We start from the raw sequence: 15,036 nt of genomic DNA on the forward strand, positions 1-15,036 counted from the left end.
TGGGGCAATTGTGGGCTATGGCATCTCCACGGTGGCCCACAAGATAAATTGTGCACTTGATGGATGCGGTTTGGCTGGTGACCCTGAGAGGGAGCGGACTAGATACTGACAAGTTGAGCAGTGAGACTCGCTACTTAAGTCATGACCCACTATGATGTATGTGTTGTATCCACAAAGTCCATTCATTTGGATATATTATTTTAAGGCATGAACCAGAGAACGAGGCAGATCCAAAGCTTTAGTGGACCCACCAAAGAAAACAGTGGGGAGATTGATGCCCACTGTTGAAACCTTCCTAAGGCCCACCATGATGATTTTTCTAAATCCAACTTCTACAAAAGTTAACAAAGACATTAAAGAAGGGAAAACACAAATATCAGCTTGATATAAAACTATTGTGGACTTTAGAAGTTTTTAATGGTGGTGTCGCTCTCCCCACTGTTTTCTCTGGTGGGGTCCACTGGAGCTTTGGATGTGACTCATTCTTTGGATCTTACCCTAAAATGATCTCTCCCGATGGATGGACGGCGTGGATACAAAACATACATCATGGTGGGGCCCACGGAACTTGGTGATGCCACTTCAGTAGCAGTCTCGGCTACTCAACTTGTCAGTGGCGAATCCGCGCCCAAGCTGGTGTCAAAACTCTATGGACCCACTATGATTTTTATTTATTTATTTATTTATTTTGAAATCCATGCCGTTTATTTATTTTTCTTGGTCATTTTAAGGAGTGGGCTAAAAAATTAGACAAATCTAAATCTCAAGTTGACTAGACCATGGTGATCGAACTTCTACCATTAAAAGCTTCCTAAGGGTCTACTATAATGTTTACTTGGCATCTATTAGATGATTAGGTCATGTAACTCAGGGTGAAAGGAAAAACAAATATCAACTTAATCCAAAACTTGGGTGGCCTGAGAAAGTTTTCAACATTAGGTTTGATACCTATTGTTTTTATGGTATGGTCTAAAGTTCATCATCCAAACCTCCTCTCAGAAGCTGATTGAGTACCACTAGTATGATAAAGTTGGTAACAAACGATCATATAAGGGGCTTTGTAGGGCTTATTGTGATGTATATGTTTTATACACGTTGTTCATCTAATTTTTTAGAGATTATAATAGGGTATGGACTTAAAAGGGAGGTAGATTCAAGGGTCAAGTAGACCACACCAAAGGAATCAATGAGAATGAACATTTACTATTGAAAACTTCCTAAGGCCCACGGTCATGTTTATTCCTCATCCAACTTGTTCATAATGTCACATCAATGTATATTAAAGTAAAACATATATTAGCTAAATCCAAAACTGGAGGGGGTGTTGGGCACATGGGTTTAAATGAGATTAGGTGGAAGTGAGTTTTAAGATCCCATGGATGATTGCAATGTCCTGTTTGGAACTCACGTAAGGTATAAGTTGTGAAGTCCCTTCTTGGAATCAGCGCCAAAGTAAGGATTTCTACAATCTTACTTTGTGTTTTGTGTAGCTAGTAGTCGGTGTCATGTGGACCCCACCATGATGTATGTGTTTTATCCATGCCGTCCATCCATTTTGAAACATAATTTTAGGGCTTGATCCCAAAAATGAGCTAGATATAAATCTCATGTGGACCACACCATGAGAAAACAATAGTAATTGAATTACACCATTAAAAAACCTCCTAGAGCCAACTGTGCATTCCACTAGAGATTTGGATCAAATTCATTTTTGGGCTCATATCATAAAATAACATGGAAGAATGGGTGGACGGCATAGATGAAACACATACATCATGGTGAGGCCCACATAGCACCGATCAGTAGTGGCAAGATAAGTAGCCAAATCGTTTCCCAAGACATGAAGTGAGATGGCCTCAAGCCATAGGATTAGACGACAATCCTAGCAGAGTGTAATCATTACATTTTGGTAATTTCATCCCACTTGAATCCATCTAATCTCATGCTCCAAACACCCCCTCAGGTTTTCAACCATGCCCTTTTCAATCTCCACTACTTCATTTGGTGTAGTTGACCTGAGCTCTCTACCGGCCTAATCTTTAATCGCATAAGGTAAAATGACTGGCTAGTGTAGATAAAAAAATATACATCACAGCAGACCCACAGAGCCCCTGAATGCCTCTAGCTGGGTCCTGATGCACGTAGTACCTAATCCGCACCCTGGCTTGGCACACGTTTACTCAAATTAATTTGGAAGCCACCGAAAATTATTATTCCAATACCAGACTAGTTGAGCAATCCTAGCCTCTGTTTGTGGTCATTTGCGTGTTGAAATCGGATCGAGTCGAGTTGGACCCAATCCTGTCCGACTCGACTCGATGCCCACCTTTACGTATAGTTGATAATTTCGGATGAAGTTAATTTACCTTTTCGATCTATACAAGGGCGTGGATCCTCTATTTTCACTCTTGCTTGTTTTGTGGCCCACCTTGTTATGTGGGGTCCATGGTGGTGTGCGATCTATGCCCACCTCTATTTTGTGAGATCTGTGGCCCACCATGGACTTTGCATCTAATTGAACATGCATCTGCATGTGAGATCTGTGACCCAGCTCAATGGTTCGGTGGCCCACCACTACAGTGTATCTAATAATTGTTTTTTGGCCCACCTTAAAGTGTGTGTGGGGTCCACGGCCAAATGGTGGCCCACCCGAGCTATGCATGTGCCTATTTATTGTCCCACTTTGATTTTTGATGCATCAACGGTTCGTTGTAGGCCCAAAATATATATATATATATATATATATATATATATATATATATATATATATATATATATATATATATATATCTACAGTGTGGGCCACTAGAACATAAGCGGCACTTGTAGAATCTGAAAGCAAGAAGGGTACTGTGGCGCACCTCCGCCTGTGTGGGGTCTACAGTGAATGGTGTCTGACCTAAGCTGTGCGTCTGACTGTTTATTGACACACTATGCTTTTGATGTATCAAGGGGTCCAATGTGGGCCCACCTTAGCAACGGTTTAGATCAGTAAGTGAAATATATGTGGTCGTGATCAATCCATCATTGCCTCCCCTACTGAGTGGAAGGTGGGACAATGTCAAGTTTCCAACCCGGTATTGTACCCTTTCGAATGATCTGAACGGTTGAATTTCTCGTTGCTGCCAGCTGTCCTAACGATGATGATCACCTTTGAATCTTGGGTTTAAATATGAGCCATTTTTATTCATGTTCATGAACAATCACCCGTGCAGAAAATGCTTCTCATGATGGCCCGAATCTACAGAACAGGAACGGTTAAGATCATCATTTAGATCACAATCTCCAAGTATGAGAACCTAGGTGAGGTGGACATTTTCTACACGTGACAGCCGGAAAGCGGAAACGGATTGGCTACTCCCCTGCCACCAGCCAATGGCTGATGGTCGGTGCTCTGTGGGCCCCACCATGATGTATGTGTTTCATCCATGCCGTCCATCTATTTTATCAGATCATTTTATGGTAAGGAGCAAAATTGAGATATATCCAAATCTCAATAGAACCACATTACAGGAAACAGTGTTAAATGAACGTCAACCATTAAAAAAATTTTGGGGGCCATAAAAGTTTTGGATCAAGCTGATACTTGTTTTCTCCCTTCATCTAGATCTGTATGACCTAATCAACATATTGGATGTCAAATAAACAGTACAGTGGGCCTTAGAAGGATTTTAATGGTGGATGTCCAATCAATATTGTTTTCCCCGTGGTGTGGTCCACCTAAGATTTATATCTCTCTCATTTTTGGGATCAAGCCATAGAATGATCCGTGAAAATGGATTAACGGAATGAATGAGACACATACATTATGGTGGAGCCCACAGAGAACCGACCACAGCCACGGGTCTGGCGCGAGTGGGAGGGGGAGAAGCCAATCCGTTTCCCATAAAGCAACCTCGATCTAAAGCGAGTGTCGCAGCTGGCAAAAGACCAGCTCAGCTTTTACAAGAGATTAGAAGGCCATCCTGGCAAGGGATTTTATTTTATTTCTTTCACACACGCACACACACCCTACACACTCACGCTAGTGGAATTTCACCACCTATGGGTACTCGAACCCTTAATCGGGAGTTGAAACCCTGAGAGTCTACCACCCGAGCAAGAGTAAGGACCTGGCAAGGGAATTGAATTTGAAGAGTGAATCGGTGGCACACATGCTACGTGGCACTTGCATGAGATCTGGTCCGTTCATCAGCCAGGGCCCACTGTTAACATGTCATAGACAAAAATAATTAAGACCAATCCCACCATCGGGTCAGCGAAACGTATATGGTGATATACATATGGTCCACCTGCTGAGTGGACCACATGATTTTCTAGCGCTTGTGTGATTAAGGTGGGCTCCATCTGATGAATAGCCCTATACCATGCACGTGTTATCGTTTTGGCACGTGCCCTGAGAATCACCCCAATCAATCTCTCTTTTAAAAAGGTATCATTTCTTTGCGTGCCTACGCCATTTAAATGTTGGAACTGACACGTGGCAGGTACGAATTACGAAAATATTTTGGCCCTTTTCCTACTTTGATCGATGCTCTTGAACGGTCTGGATCATCAGAACAGTATTATTTTTTTAACTTAAGCAGTGGACTGGAATAGACAAACCAGATTAGTGGGCGCGGATTAGATACTAACAAGGTAAGTGGCTAAATCGCTCCTGAAGTGGCGTCACCAAACTCTGTGGACCCCACCATGATGCTTATGTTGTATCCATACCGTCCATCCATTTGGAGTGATCGTTTTATGGCATGAGAAAAATAATGAGATAGATCTAAAGTTCAAGTGGATCCCACCATAGAAAACAGTGGGAACAGTGACATCCACCATTCAAAACTTTTTAGGGGCCACAGAAGTTTCCGATCAAGCTTATATTTTTGTTTTCACTTCATCTATCTCTATGTTAACTTATGAATAGGTTGGATCTGAAAAATACATCATGGTGGGCCCTATAAATGTTTCAACGGTGGGTGTTACATGCACTTGGCCTTTTACATCACTCTCCAATGATTGTTCACCACCATTTTTTTATAACAGTGGTGACTCTTGACCTGGCATGGGATAGTTGTAAGGCAATCCAGACCATCCAAACGGCTGGCATAACAAAGTGAAGATGATGGTGACAACCTGATTCTTCCCACTTGCTTTTTTCGCATTTAAGTATATATTTGATAGATCAATTGGATGGTTAGTATTGCATCTAGTCTTAGAGATGTTTTCCATTGGCAGTGCCACGCTCTGTTTCGATGGTTTGGATATCCGTTTAGACACGCATACTAGGAAAATTCACCACCATTTAAAAAATGGTGACCGACTACCATAGGAGCCTAACCAATATTGCATGCATAATGCAACCATTAAAAGCTTTTTGTAAGTTCCAAAATTTTGGTTGAAGCTGATATTTGTATTTTTCTTTCATATTCTTTAAATTATCCAGAGGTTGGATGGAAAATAAACATTATGAAAATTTTATGATAGGCCCTTTGGAATTTTTAATGGTGAAGCATTCAATCACTGTTGTTTTCTATGGTGTGGTCCACTTGAGATTTGAATTTGTTTGATTTTGGTGTCGAAGACTTAAAATGAGCTGCAAAAGGGTTAACGTGTGTATATACAAAGAACTTGGAAATTTAATATGCCGGGGGAGGGTGACGATACACAAGCATTTAGAAATTTCTTTTAAAATGTATATGCGGCATTCGAATAAATCAACTAGACCCATCGTTCTTATGTTAGATAACCATGAACCAAAAAACTACACTTATTTGATTATTTTATTATTATTTTAGTGGACAATTGATGAGACTGGTAAAAATGAATAATGTAAGGTTATATTTCAACAAGTAAATGTTCACTAATCAAATTTTAATATCACTTGGACAATTTTATTTTGCAAACTTTACTCGGAGACCACGGGTTTCACAATTTGGTCGGTATAGTTAAGTTATGCCACATAATGCAGCAACGGATTGACTACGTATCAAGCATCATATACTGCCTGTGTATCTTATAACTTCCCACAAAGAAAATGATCAGGTCACTACCTTTTTCAAAAAGGTTTTCAAAAGGCTTCCTAATAATGATGTATTATGAGTACACTATCTGCTGTTAAATTTCTTAACACCCCTTCACCTATACTGTGGGGACAAATGGTCCGAGGATTGGGATCAGTATTATTAGTACACTAGGCTCGAGTGGGCTTGCCATGATGTTTATGTGAAATTCACTCCAACCATTAGGTGCGTCAAGCCATATACCAGTTCCACTGTTGCTCAATGGACCACATGATTAGGAACAGTGTATAAGGCAATACTCACCTTCTAAATTGTTTCCCTTGGTGTAGCCTACTTGAGCTACGAATGGGCCTAAGTTATAAGCCACAAGTCTAAATTATGGTATGCCATCTAGAGGTTGGATTGGATTTCATATGACCATAACAGTGGTTCTTTAAAAAATCAAGGCAGATGCTTCTCTCCTAACTATTTCCTTGGGTATGCCCCACCTGAATCATAAATTAGCTTTAATTTTTACCTTTAGACCTAACTTGGGAATATATATTTAATGGTAAGAGTGGACCTTACATACATGTCACCATGATCTCCATTAAAATCAAAGGTGGGCACCCATTTATCCACCAGGTGGATAGGAAATTATAGTCCAATTAGTGGGACTTTCGGCCATAATAGGTTGGCCCCACCTTGATGATCAACTGCTGCAAAATATTAGCCTTATACGTTCGTTAAGTGAGCTACATGATAGAAAATAGTGCATAACTCGTAATAAATAGCAAAATATTAGTATGGACCACTTGATGAGTGGATAGGGCTGACTTGCTACAAGAAGTGTTCCTCTTGGTTGGTCCAATCTATTGAATGTGTAGGATGGTCCATGCACTTAAATAAGTTAGAAAATATCACCTCGGTGAACCATAATTTGGGTTCCAAAAGGCCCACCGTGATGTTTATGTGAAATCCACTCCCAAGTACTATTAGATGTATAATCCCACTTTGGACACAATGACAATATATTATGTTGAGTTGTGCTTTGGGTGGGCCATACCAAAGAAATTTTTTTAGAGAGAGTACATCTACCCTTGATTTGTACAGGACACACCATGACGATGATATAAAACACAATCCAACTGTTGGCAGGTGAGTGTTACCTTGTACATTGTTTATAATCATGTGGTCCATAGATGAGGCTGATTTTTAAGGTACAGGGTCTAACATGGGATAAAGCACTTGATGGTTGGGGATTTCACAGGAGCATTATGTGGGGCCCACTCAAGCAACCGGTCATTTGCGCACATGGCAGACCCATCTAGTCTGCCACGAAAGCCAACGGAAGATAATGGAATGACCATACATCCGATTCGTAAGGTAGTTTCTTGAAAACCTTTTTGAATTAAATCAGAAAAGGTTAATAAAATTAATAAAATCCCATCGGATAAGTCCCCACATAGAAAAGAAACAAAGAAAGGAATCACCTTAAATAAAAAGAAAATAAAAGGACATGTGTGATAGATCTAATGCACTCACCAGTTGATGTCTAACAATTGGCATTGACCAACGGTCCAAATTCCATTTTTAAAATGTGGCCTAAAATGGTCACATTGATATGATCATCTTTGAAGCATAGTATCCAAGTCTGGAAAACGCTTGATGAATGGCTCCGATGTTCCACATGTGATGCGAATACTTTCAAAGTGCACTACACTACTTACAACGCTACTTTCAAGAAAATCTGTCCCCGTTCGATTGAAAAAGATGAGATGTTGAAGCTTGAAAGATCCACGTGTGAAAAATTTAGGAACGGATCCGGTGTCACAGGATAACTCGGAAAAAAGTGATACGTCAAACGTGGTGTTGCTGTTTCATTCGCACGCGTAGGTTATTAGTATAGTTTCATCAACTTTCTCAGGTCAGGATATATACCTAACTCATTTAACAAGAATCTATAAACCAATAAGAATATATAAACCAATGATATGCAACCAAATCAGCAATAACATCCGGGTAACACGCAATCCAATAGCTTTAAATATTCTAGCTTTCAAATGGAGATTTGGACGTTCTTCGTGCTCCCACGGCTAGAAGTTTACAAGAGTCGAAGTGAGTCGAGCTTGGCACAGCTTCGCTCGGCTCGGCTCAGCCAGTAGCTAACCCCAGCTTGAACTCATCTCAGCTTAGTCCTTGAGCTTGTCTATTTCGCTTGACTCGTTTCGATTAGCAGCTCGGTCCAATTTAAGCTGAGTTCAAGCATGTGTGACATTTTCTCCAACACATAAAATGCATCTTAGATTTCTTACAAAATACAAAACAGTAACAATTCTTTACAGGTGTTTCATCAAACACTCGGCAAGTAAAATTAAAATCAAGATATGAGGGGAGTTTTATAACATGAAGTTTTTTTTTTTTTTAGTGATTTGTTTTGTATTGATTCCTTCTTCGCCACCACTTATTCCCACGGAGAATGTATGCACCTTAAAATAACACTTCGTTGAGTCATTTTATTAAACACTCAGTTAGCAACATTAATATCAAAATACCCAAGTTACCGAGCTAATTTGATCCGAGTCGATTGGAGTTGAGGTTCGATCCAAGTCGAGTCGAGCTCAAGCAAGGCAAGATCGAACTCAGCTCGAAATTTTTTTGAGCTCCAAAAACCAGCTGAACTTGGTTTGAATCCAATTTCAAGCCGAGGCAAGTCGAGCTTTTCCAAGTCGAGTCGAGCGAGATGGCCGAGATAACTTGACTCTGTAAAGATCTACCCACGGCAACGATCGACCATAAGAGCCCACCTTGATATATACATTGTATAGTGACGCTGCTCATCTGCCTTTTTAAATTATCTTAGGCCATTTTACCAAAACTAAAGCAGATACAAATTTCAGGTGGGCCACACCAAAAGAAAAGGTGGTTAATAACAATTGAAATTCTTTTGCCGGCCACAAAAGTTTTAGATCAAGATGATACGTATTTTTTCCTTTCATCTAGATCTTTACAACCTTATTAAGAAATTGGATGGTCGATAAACATTACAGTAGAAGCTAGAAAGCTTTCAATGGTGGGAGTTCAATGACCATTGTTTCCTTTAGTGTGGCCTACCTGAAACTAGCATCAGCTTCAGTTTTTTGAATAATATAATAAAATAAGCTGAAAAAGCAGATGGACGGTGTGGATAAACAATTTATGTCCTATTATCAAGCTCTCACTGACATGTTTCTCACCGAAGTGGAGCTCGTTTGAAAGGAACCCAACTTTGGTGAGACGCCATGACCAGTGATGTGGGTGAGACCCCGAACATAGGGTCCACCTCGTATATGCATTGTATATACATGTCATTCATCAGTTTTTTCATATTATTTTGGACCAAAATCTATAGTCCACCTGCTGGATAAATTCCAACCTGTTAACTCATCCCGACATTCATGTCCTCTCAATCCTCCTAATAGGTTGGTCCCACCATGATGATGAACTACTGCAAATATTAGTCTTATTCGTTCATGAAATGAGCTACATGCATGATAGAAAATAGTGCATAACACTTGATAAATAGCAAAATACTGGTATGGTCCATTCGATGAGTAGATAGGGTTGACTTAATACAAAAATTGTTCCTCAGGTTGTTCCAATCTATTAAACGTGTTGGATGGTCCATGCACTTAAATAAGTTAGAAAATATCCACCGGTGGACCTAACTTGATTCCAACTGCTTCCGCCGGACCTTGAGTTTTAGACCCGTCTCATTTTATGTATTCCGTCATAAAATTGATGAGATAGAAAAACAAATGTACAGCGTGGAATTTTCAAAAGCATTCCTCACAGAATCCAGTTCCCGTTCCATCACCAACCTACAACAAGCGAAGCAAAGAATAATAATAATAATAAAAATCTGATACTTAGGAATTCCAAACGCCTTAAAATCGAGATATAGATATATACAGACGCAGCATTGAGGACTAAAATCAGTGAAACGGGTATCGTATCATTGACTACCGATACAGGCCCGTATCACCCTATATTGAGTTATTTTGGGTCCATACAGCCACATCGTTAATGGATGATAGACGAGCACCAGCAAATTCCATGATGAAATCAGCCGCATCGTTGAAGATGGATGATGATATACATCAAATAGAAGAGGGAGCGAACACATCGACCAACGCCTCCCCGAGACCAAGTTGCCTAACCCCAGATAGGCAAGCAATAGCCGATTCCATGATGAATTCCATGATGAAATTGGTCAACGCATCTGTTTCCAAGCTCAGAAATGGAGATCCGCCCACCATCTACAAAGTCCCACAAAAAATACGGCAAGAAAAAGAGGTTGCCTATGAGCCTCAGATCGTGTCAATCGGCCCATACCATAACGGCAAGGAGAATCTACAAGGCATGGAAGAGCACAAATGGCTGTACCTACATTCGTTCCTCTCCCGCAATACCAAATATAAGTTGGAGGACTACCTGAAGGCGATGTCGGAATGGGAGGATGAAGCGAGAAGTTGCTACTACGAGAATATCGACCTGCACCTGCAGGTGGGCAACGAGTTTGTGAAAATGATGGTGCTCGATGCTTGCTTCATTGTCGAGATCTTTCTCATGTTCCATCCGATCGAGCAATGGGAGGAGCTCAAGCAAAACGAGGAGGATCTCGGTCTTCTTTCTGCAATGGATCAGGAGTTCTTTTTCCATTCAAATCGCTTCGAAGACCAGGTACTTCATACGAAGAGGAAGGTGGACCTTATAGGGTATGATATGCTCCTCCTTGAAAATCAAATTCCTTTCTTCGTTCTTCAGCGTATTTTCATAACCGCTTGTCCAGTGAACGTACCAGATTTACTTGAGAAGATGGCCCTTCATTTCTTCCATAGATTCATGCCTATGAATAAGAAAATCGAGCTCGAAGATCGCTACTATCATCTGCTTCATTTGTTCCGCTCGCATTTCATACCAACCCCAACTGATCATGGCAAGGAGCACAACCTTTTGTGCAATCCTATCATTAAATACGTCCTCAACAAGTTGAAGAATCTACTCATCTTCCTCCCATCTTCAAAAGAGACCTCGTTGCCTATTACTGAACCGCCCAAGATGATCCCTTGCGCGACTGACCTCGATCTTGCGGGGGTCAAGTTCAAGAAGAATGAGGAATCGAATAGCATCTTGAACGTGAAATTTAGCCACGGGGTGTTGGAAATCCCGCTCTTGTCGATAGATGACGGCAGCGAAACTCTCTTTCGGAACCTAGTAGCGTTCGAACAATGCTGGCCGAACGCAACAGACCACTTCACGACTTACTTCTGGTTCATGGATTGCCTTGTCAACACGTCCAATGATGTGGCGCTGCTCCATCACAATGAGATCATAGATCATAGGTTGGGAAGTGATGAGGATGTGGCCCAACTATTCAACCGTCTCTGCACTGGGATATTTCATGATCCTGAGGAAAGCTACCTTTGGGATCTACATCAGAATGTCCAAAAACATTGCAAGAACAAATGGAACAGGTGGCGGGCGATCTTGAAGCGTGATTATTTCACCAATCCATGGTCTTTCATTTCTTTAATCGCAGCTTCGATCCTCCTCCTGCTCACCATCACCCAAACTTTCTTCACCATCTTTCCTTATTACCGACCGCGGTCCTAGTTCTTGATCATCATGTTTTAATGGTTTAGATTATTTTGATTTTTCTCATTTGTGTTTCGCTACTTGTGTGTGAAAAACATTACTGTAGAATATAAATCTTCATTTTCTTTTAAATCTGGTAACTCATCCCCACTCGTTTAGGTTCAGTCAACTGTACTCATCCCTATCAAGTTCAAATTGACTCGGATCAGTTGCATATGACTCGGACGCGTGGCGCGCCTATCGATCATGCCAGCAATTGTTAAAGTCCCTTTCTATACATCGATACGCCATCCTGTTTGGGAGCGTGGATTTGGAACCCCTGGATTTGAAATCCTCCCAGCGTGTTTGGCCCTGGAGTGTGAATCAACTTTAATCCAAAAGTAGCTATGCATGGTATATTTACACGGGTTTGAATTTAATTACTAAATCAACATTAATATCTCTAATTAGTGAGATATGTAATTTTTGACAAAATGCCCATTGAAATATATGCTTTGCCTAAAAATGATGAAATTCCAAGTCTTAGATGGGCCACAAGCACAAGATCATGTCTGGGCAACTAACCAATGATTTTTAATCATTGATTTACATGGACAATGTTTGGACGGTGCTGATTTATATAGACAATGTTTGGATGGTGCTGATCATCATTAGTGGGCCATGTGCCCAATAGAATGATAGTATATAGTGACACACATGTTATACCTGAAACTATTGAAATGATTTTAGGTGAAATCCTCTCTAATCCACCGTGCCAAAAGCCCCTTAGGGGTTGTTAGTACACACCCATGTCAGTACATACAGTCCATGTTAGCCAACCCCGATCGGTACCAATACCTCAAGTGGGATTAGATGGATTAGATGGGTTTAAGTGTGATGGAATTACCGAAATGTAATGATTACACTGTGTTAGGGATTGCCGGCTAATCCCATGTTTTGGAGGCCATCCCACTTAATGTTTGGGAAACGGATTGGCTACTCATCTTGCCACAACCAGTCAGTGCTCTGTGGGCCGCACCATAATGTATGTGTTTCATCCATGCCGTCCACCCATTCTTCCATGTCATTTTATGGTATGAGCCCAAAAATGAGTTTGATCCAAATCTCAAGTGGACTGCACAATTAGCCCTAGGAGGTTTTTAATGGTGTAATTCAATCACTACTATTTTCCCATGGTGTGGTCCATTTGAGATTTATATCTACCTCATTTTTTAGATCAAGCCCTAAAATTATATTTCAAAATGGATGGACGGCATGGATAAAACACATATATCATGATGGGGTCTACATAGTACCGGTCACTAGCCACACAAAACCCAAAGTAAAACTGCAGAAATCCTTACCCTGGCATTGATTCCTAAAAGGGGCTTCACAATCTATACCTTATGTGAGTCCCAAACAGGACCTTGCAATGATCCATGGAATCATAAACAACACTCCCATCTAATCCCATTTAAACCCATGTGTGAAACGCCCCCTTAGGATTTCGGTGGCTATTTGAATTTCTAATTACAGTGGTAATTCAAGGTAAATGGGTATATTTGAATTTCTAATTACAGTGGTAATTCAAGGTAAATGGGTAAACGGGTTATCTTAACTTTTTGAGCACTCTATAATAGTATAAATATGTAAGGGCAATTTAAAATTTTTAAAGAGCTAAAAAAATAAAAATGAAAAGTGATGTCAAAGACTATTAAAAGTCAAACTTTAGGGCCATTTTTGTAAAAATCTAAGCACAACTTCCTCGTACATATCCTAAGTATGTTGAAAGCCCACCATTAAAAACTTACTGTGGTCCACCGCAATGTTTGCTAACTAGGTCAAACTGACATAGATTAAGAAAAGCACTATATATATATATATATATAGGGAAATGCTCACCTGCACACCAATTCGCATGGAATTGGTGCGAACTTTTCTGAGAACCCATCATACGTGATGTGGATCCAAAATCTGAACCGTTCATGTAAAGCAGCACCTTGTGAAACCTCCCGGGCCTAAGTTTTACTTTGATCTAAAACTTTGATGGGCCATGAAAAATGAAAACAGCTTCCTCCCTTGATTTGCATTTCTCTTTGCTATGGCCCACTAGAATTTTAGATCAGAGTGAAAATTTTTCACATGGGGTTTCATGGGATTCCACATCACATGGACCGTTCAGATTAGACACCCCTGACACATGTGTAAAGGTGCGGACGTGCGTAGGTGCGCAGGTGAGCATGACTCTCTCTCTCTCTCTCTCTCTCTCTCTCTCTCTCTCTCTCTCTCTCTCTATATATATATATATATATATATATATATATATATATATATATATATATATATATATATATATAAGCTTGATCCAAAACTACATTTTTTGGATCTTGCCCTAAAATGATCTCAATACATACATCGAGGTGGGCCCCACAGTCCAGGCCACAACTATATGGCCAATTCCGGGTAGCACCCAATTCACATGAAAAAATGAAATCAGATTGCATAGTGAGTTACTTTGTACACTTTTATCATACTGAGTCAACTCTTTTGGGACCACAATGAATGTATGTGGTTTATCCACGCTGTCCATCAATTTTTCCAGATCATTTTACATATTGAGCCCAAAATTTAAGCATATCCAAAACTCAAGTGGACCATACCACAGGAAACAGTAGAAATAATGATATCCTCAGTTGAAGCCTTCCTATGGCCCACAGTGATGTTTATTTGTCATCTAATCAGTTCATAAGATCACACAAACATCGATGAAGGAAAAAAAAACAAATATCAGCTTGATCCAAAACTTTTGTGGCCCCAATAATATGTCTGAAGTAGATGTTCAATTCATACTTTTCCTGTGGTGTGGTCCACTTAAGTATTAGATATGTTTAGTTTTTGGGCTCAAGATCCAAACTTATCTTGTAAATTAAAATAGATGGATGGAGTAGATAAAATACATAAATTATGGTGGGCCGCACAGAGTTTACTCAGTACGCAATCCGCTTCCGCAAAAAATAAGCCGCTTGTATTATGGTGGTCCCTTGCACAGGGCTAGAACAACGTGCTCTTAGAGCTGTATGCGAGTTTAATCGAGTCGAGCTTGGCACAGCTCGACTCAGCTCGGCTTGTTCCTTGACCAAGATGGATCAGAAAAGGCTCAGTCGACGACAGAAGTGATCTAGACCATCGAACCTTAAATCGGGCGTATCTTGCAATCTAGAATGAGTTATCTGACGTAAAATATATGATTTTCGGGTAGAACGAGCTACCAAAGCCAACCATCCCTGTTATGCAGCCCGGAATTACGAAAAACCCTTGGATTGACGGTCGTTTTCATGTTTTAATTTTGTTTTTATTATAAATAATAAGTTTTAGTTTGATTATAACTCTTCATCCATCGAGCTTTAGGAGTTGTGCCCAACGTGAAAAG

General features: G+C 40.3%; 1 protein-coding gene across 1 annotated transcript in view; it reads left to right on the forward strand.

The window, feature by feature from the left end:
- The window catches only part of LOC131231791 (UPF0481 protein At3g47200-like), a 33,441-nt gene extending 21,537 nt beyond the window's left edge, over nt 1-11,904 (forward strand). The window contains exon 2 of the mRNA XM_058228096.1: nt 10,536-11,904. Within this exon, the coding sequence (XP_058084079.1) occupies nt 10,536-11,645 (1,110 nt within the window). The 3' untranslated portion in view covers nt 11,646-11,904. The remainder of the gene's footprint in view (nt 1-10,535) is intronic.
- The last annotated feature ends 3,132 nt before the right edge of the window (nt 11,905-15,036 follow it).

This window comes from Magnolia sinica, chromosome 17, assembly GCF_029962835.1.
Source record: "Magnolia sinica isolate HGM2019 chromosome 17, MsV1, whole genome shotgun sequence".
NCBI lineage: Eukaryota > Viridiplantae > Streptophyta > Magnoliopsida > Magnoliales > Magnoliaceae > Magnolia > Magnolia sinica.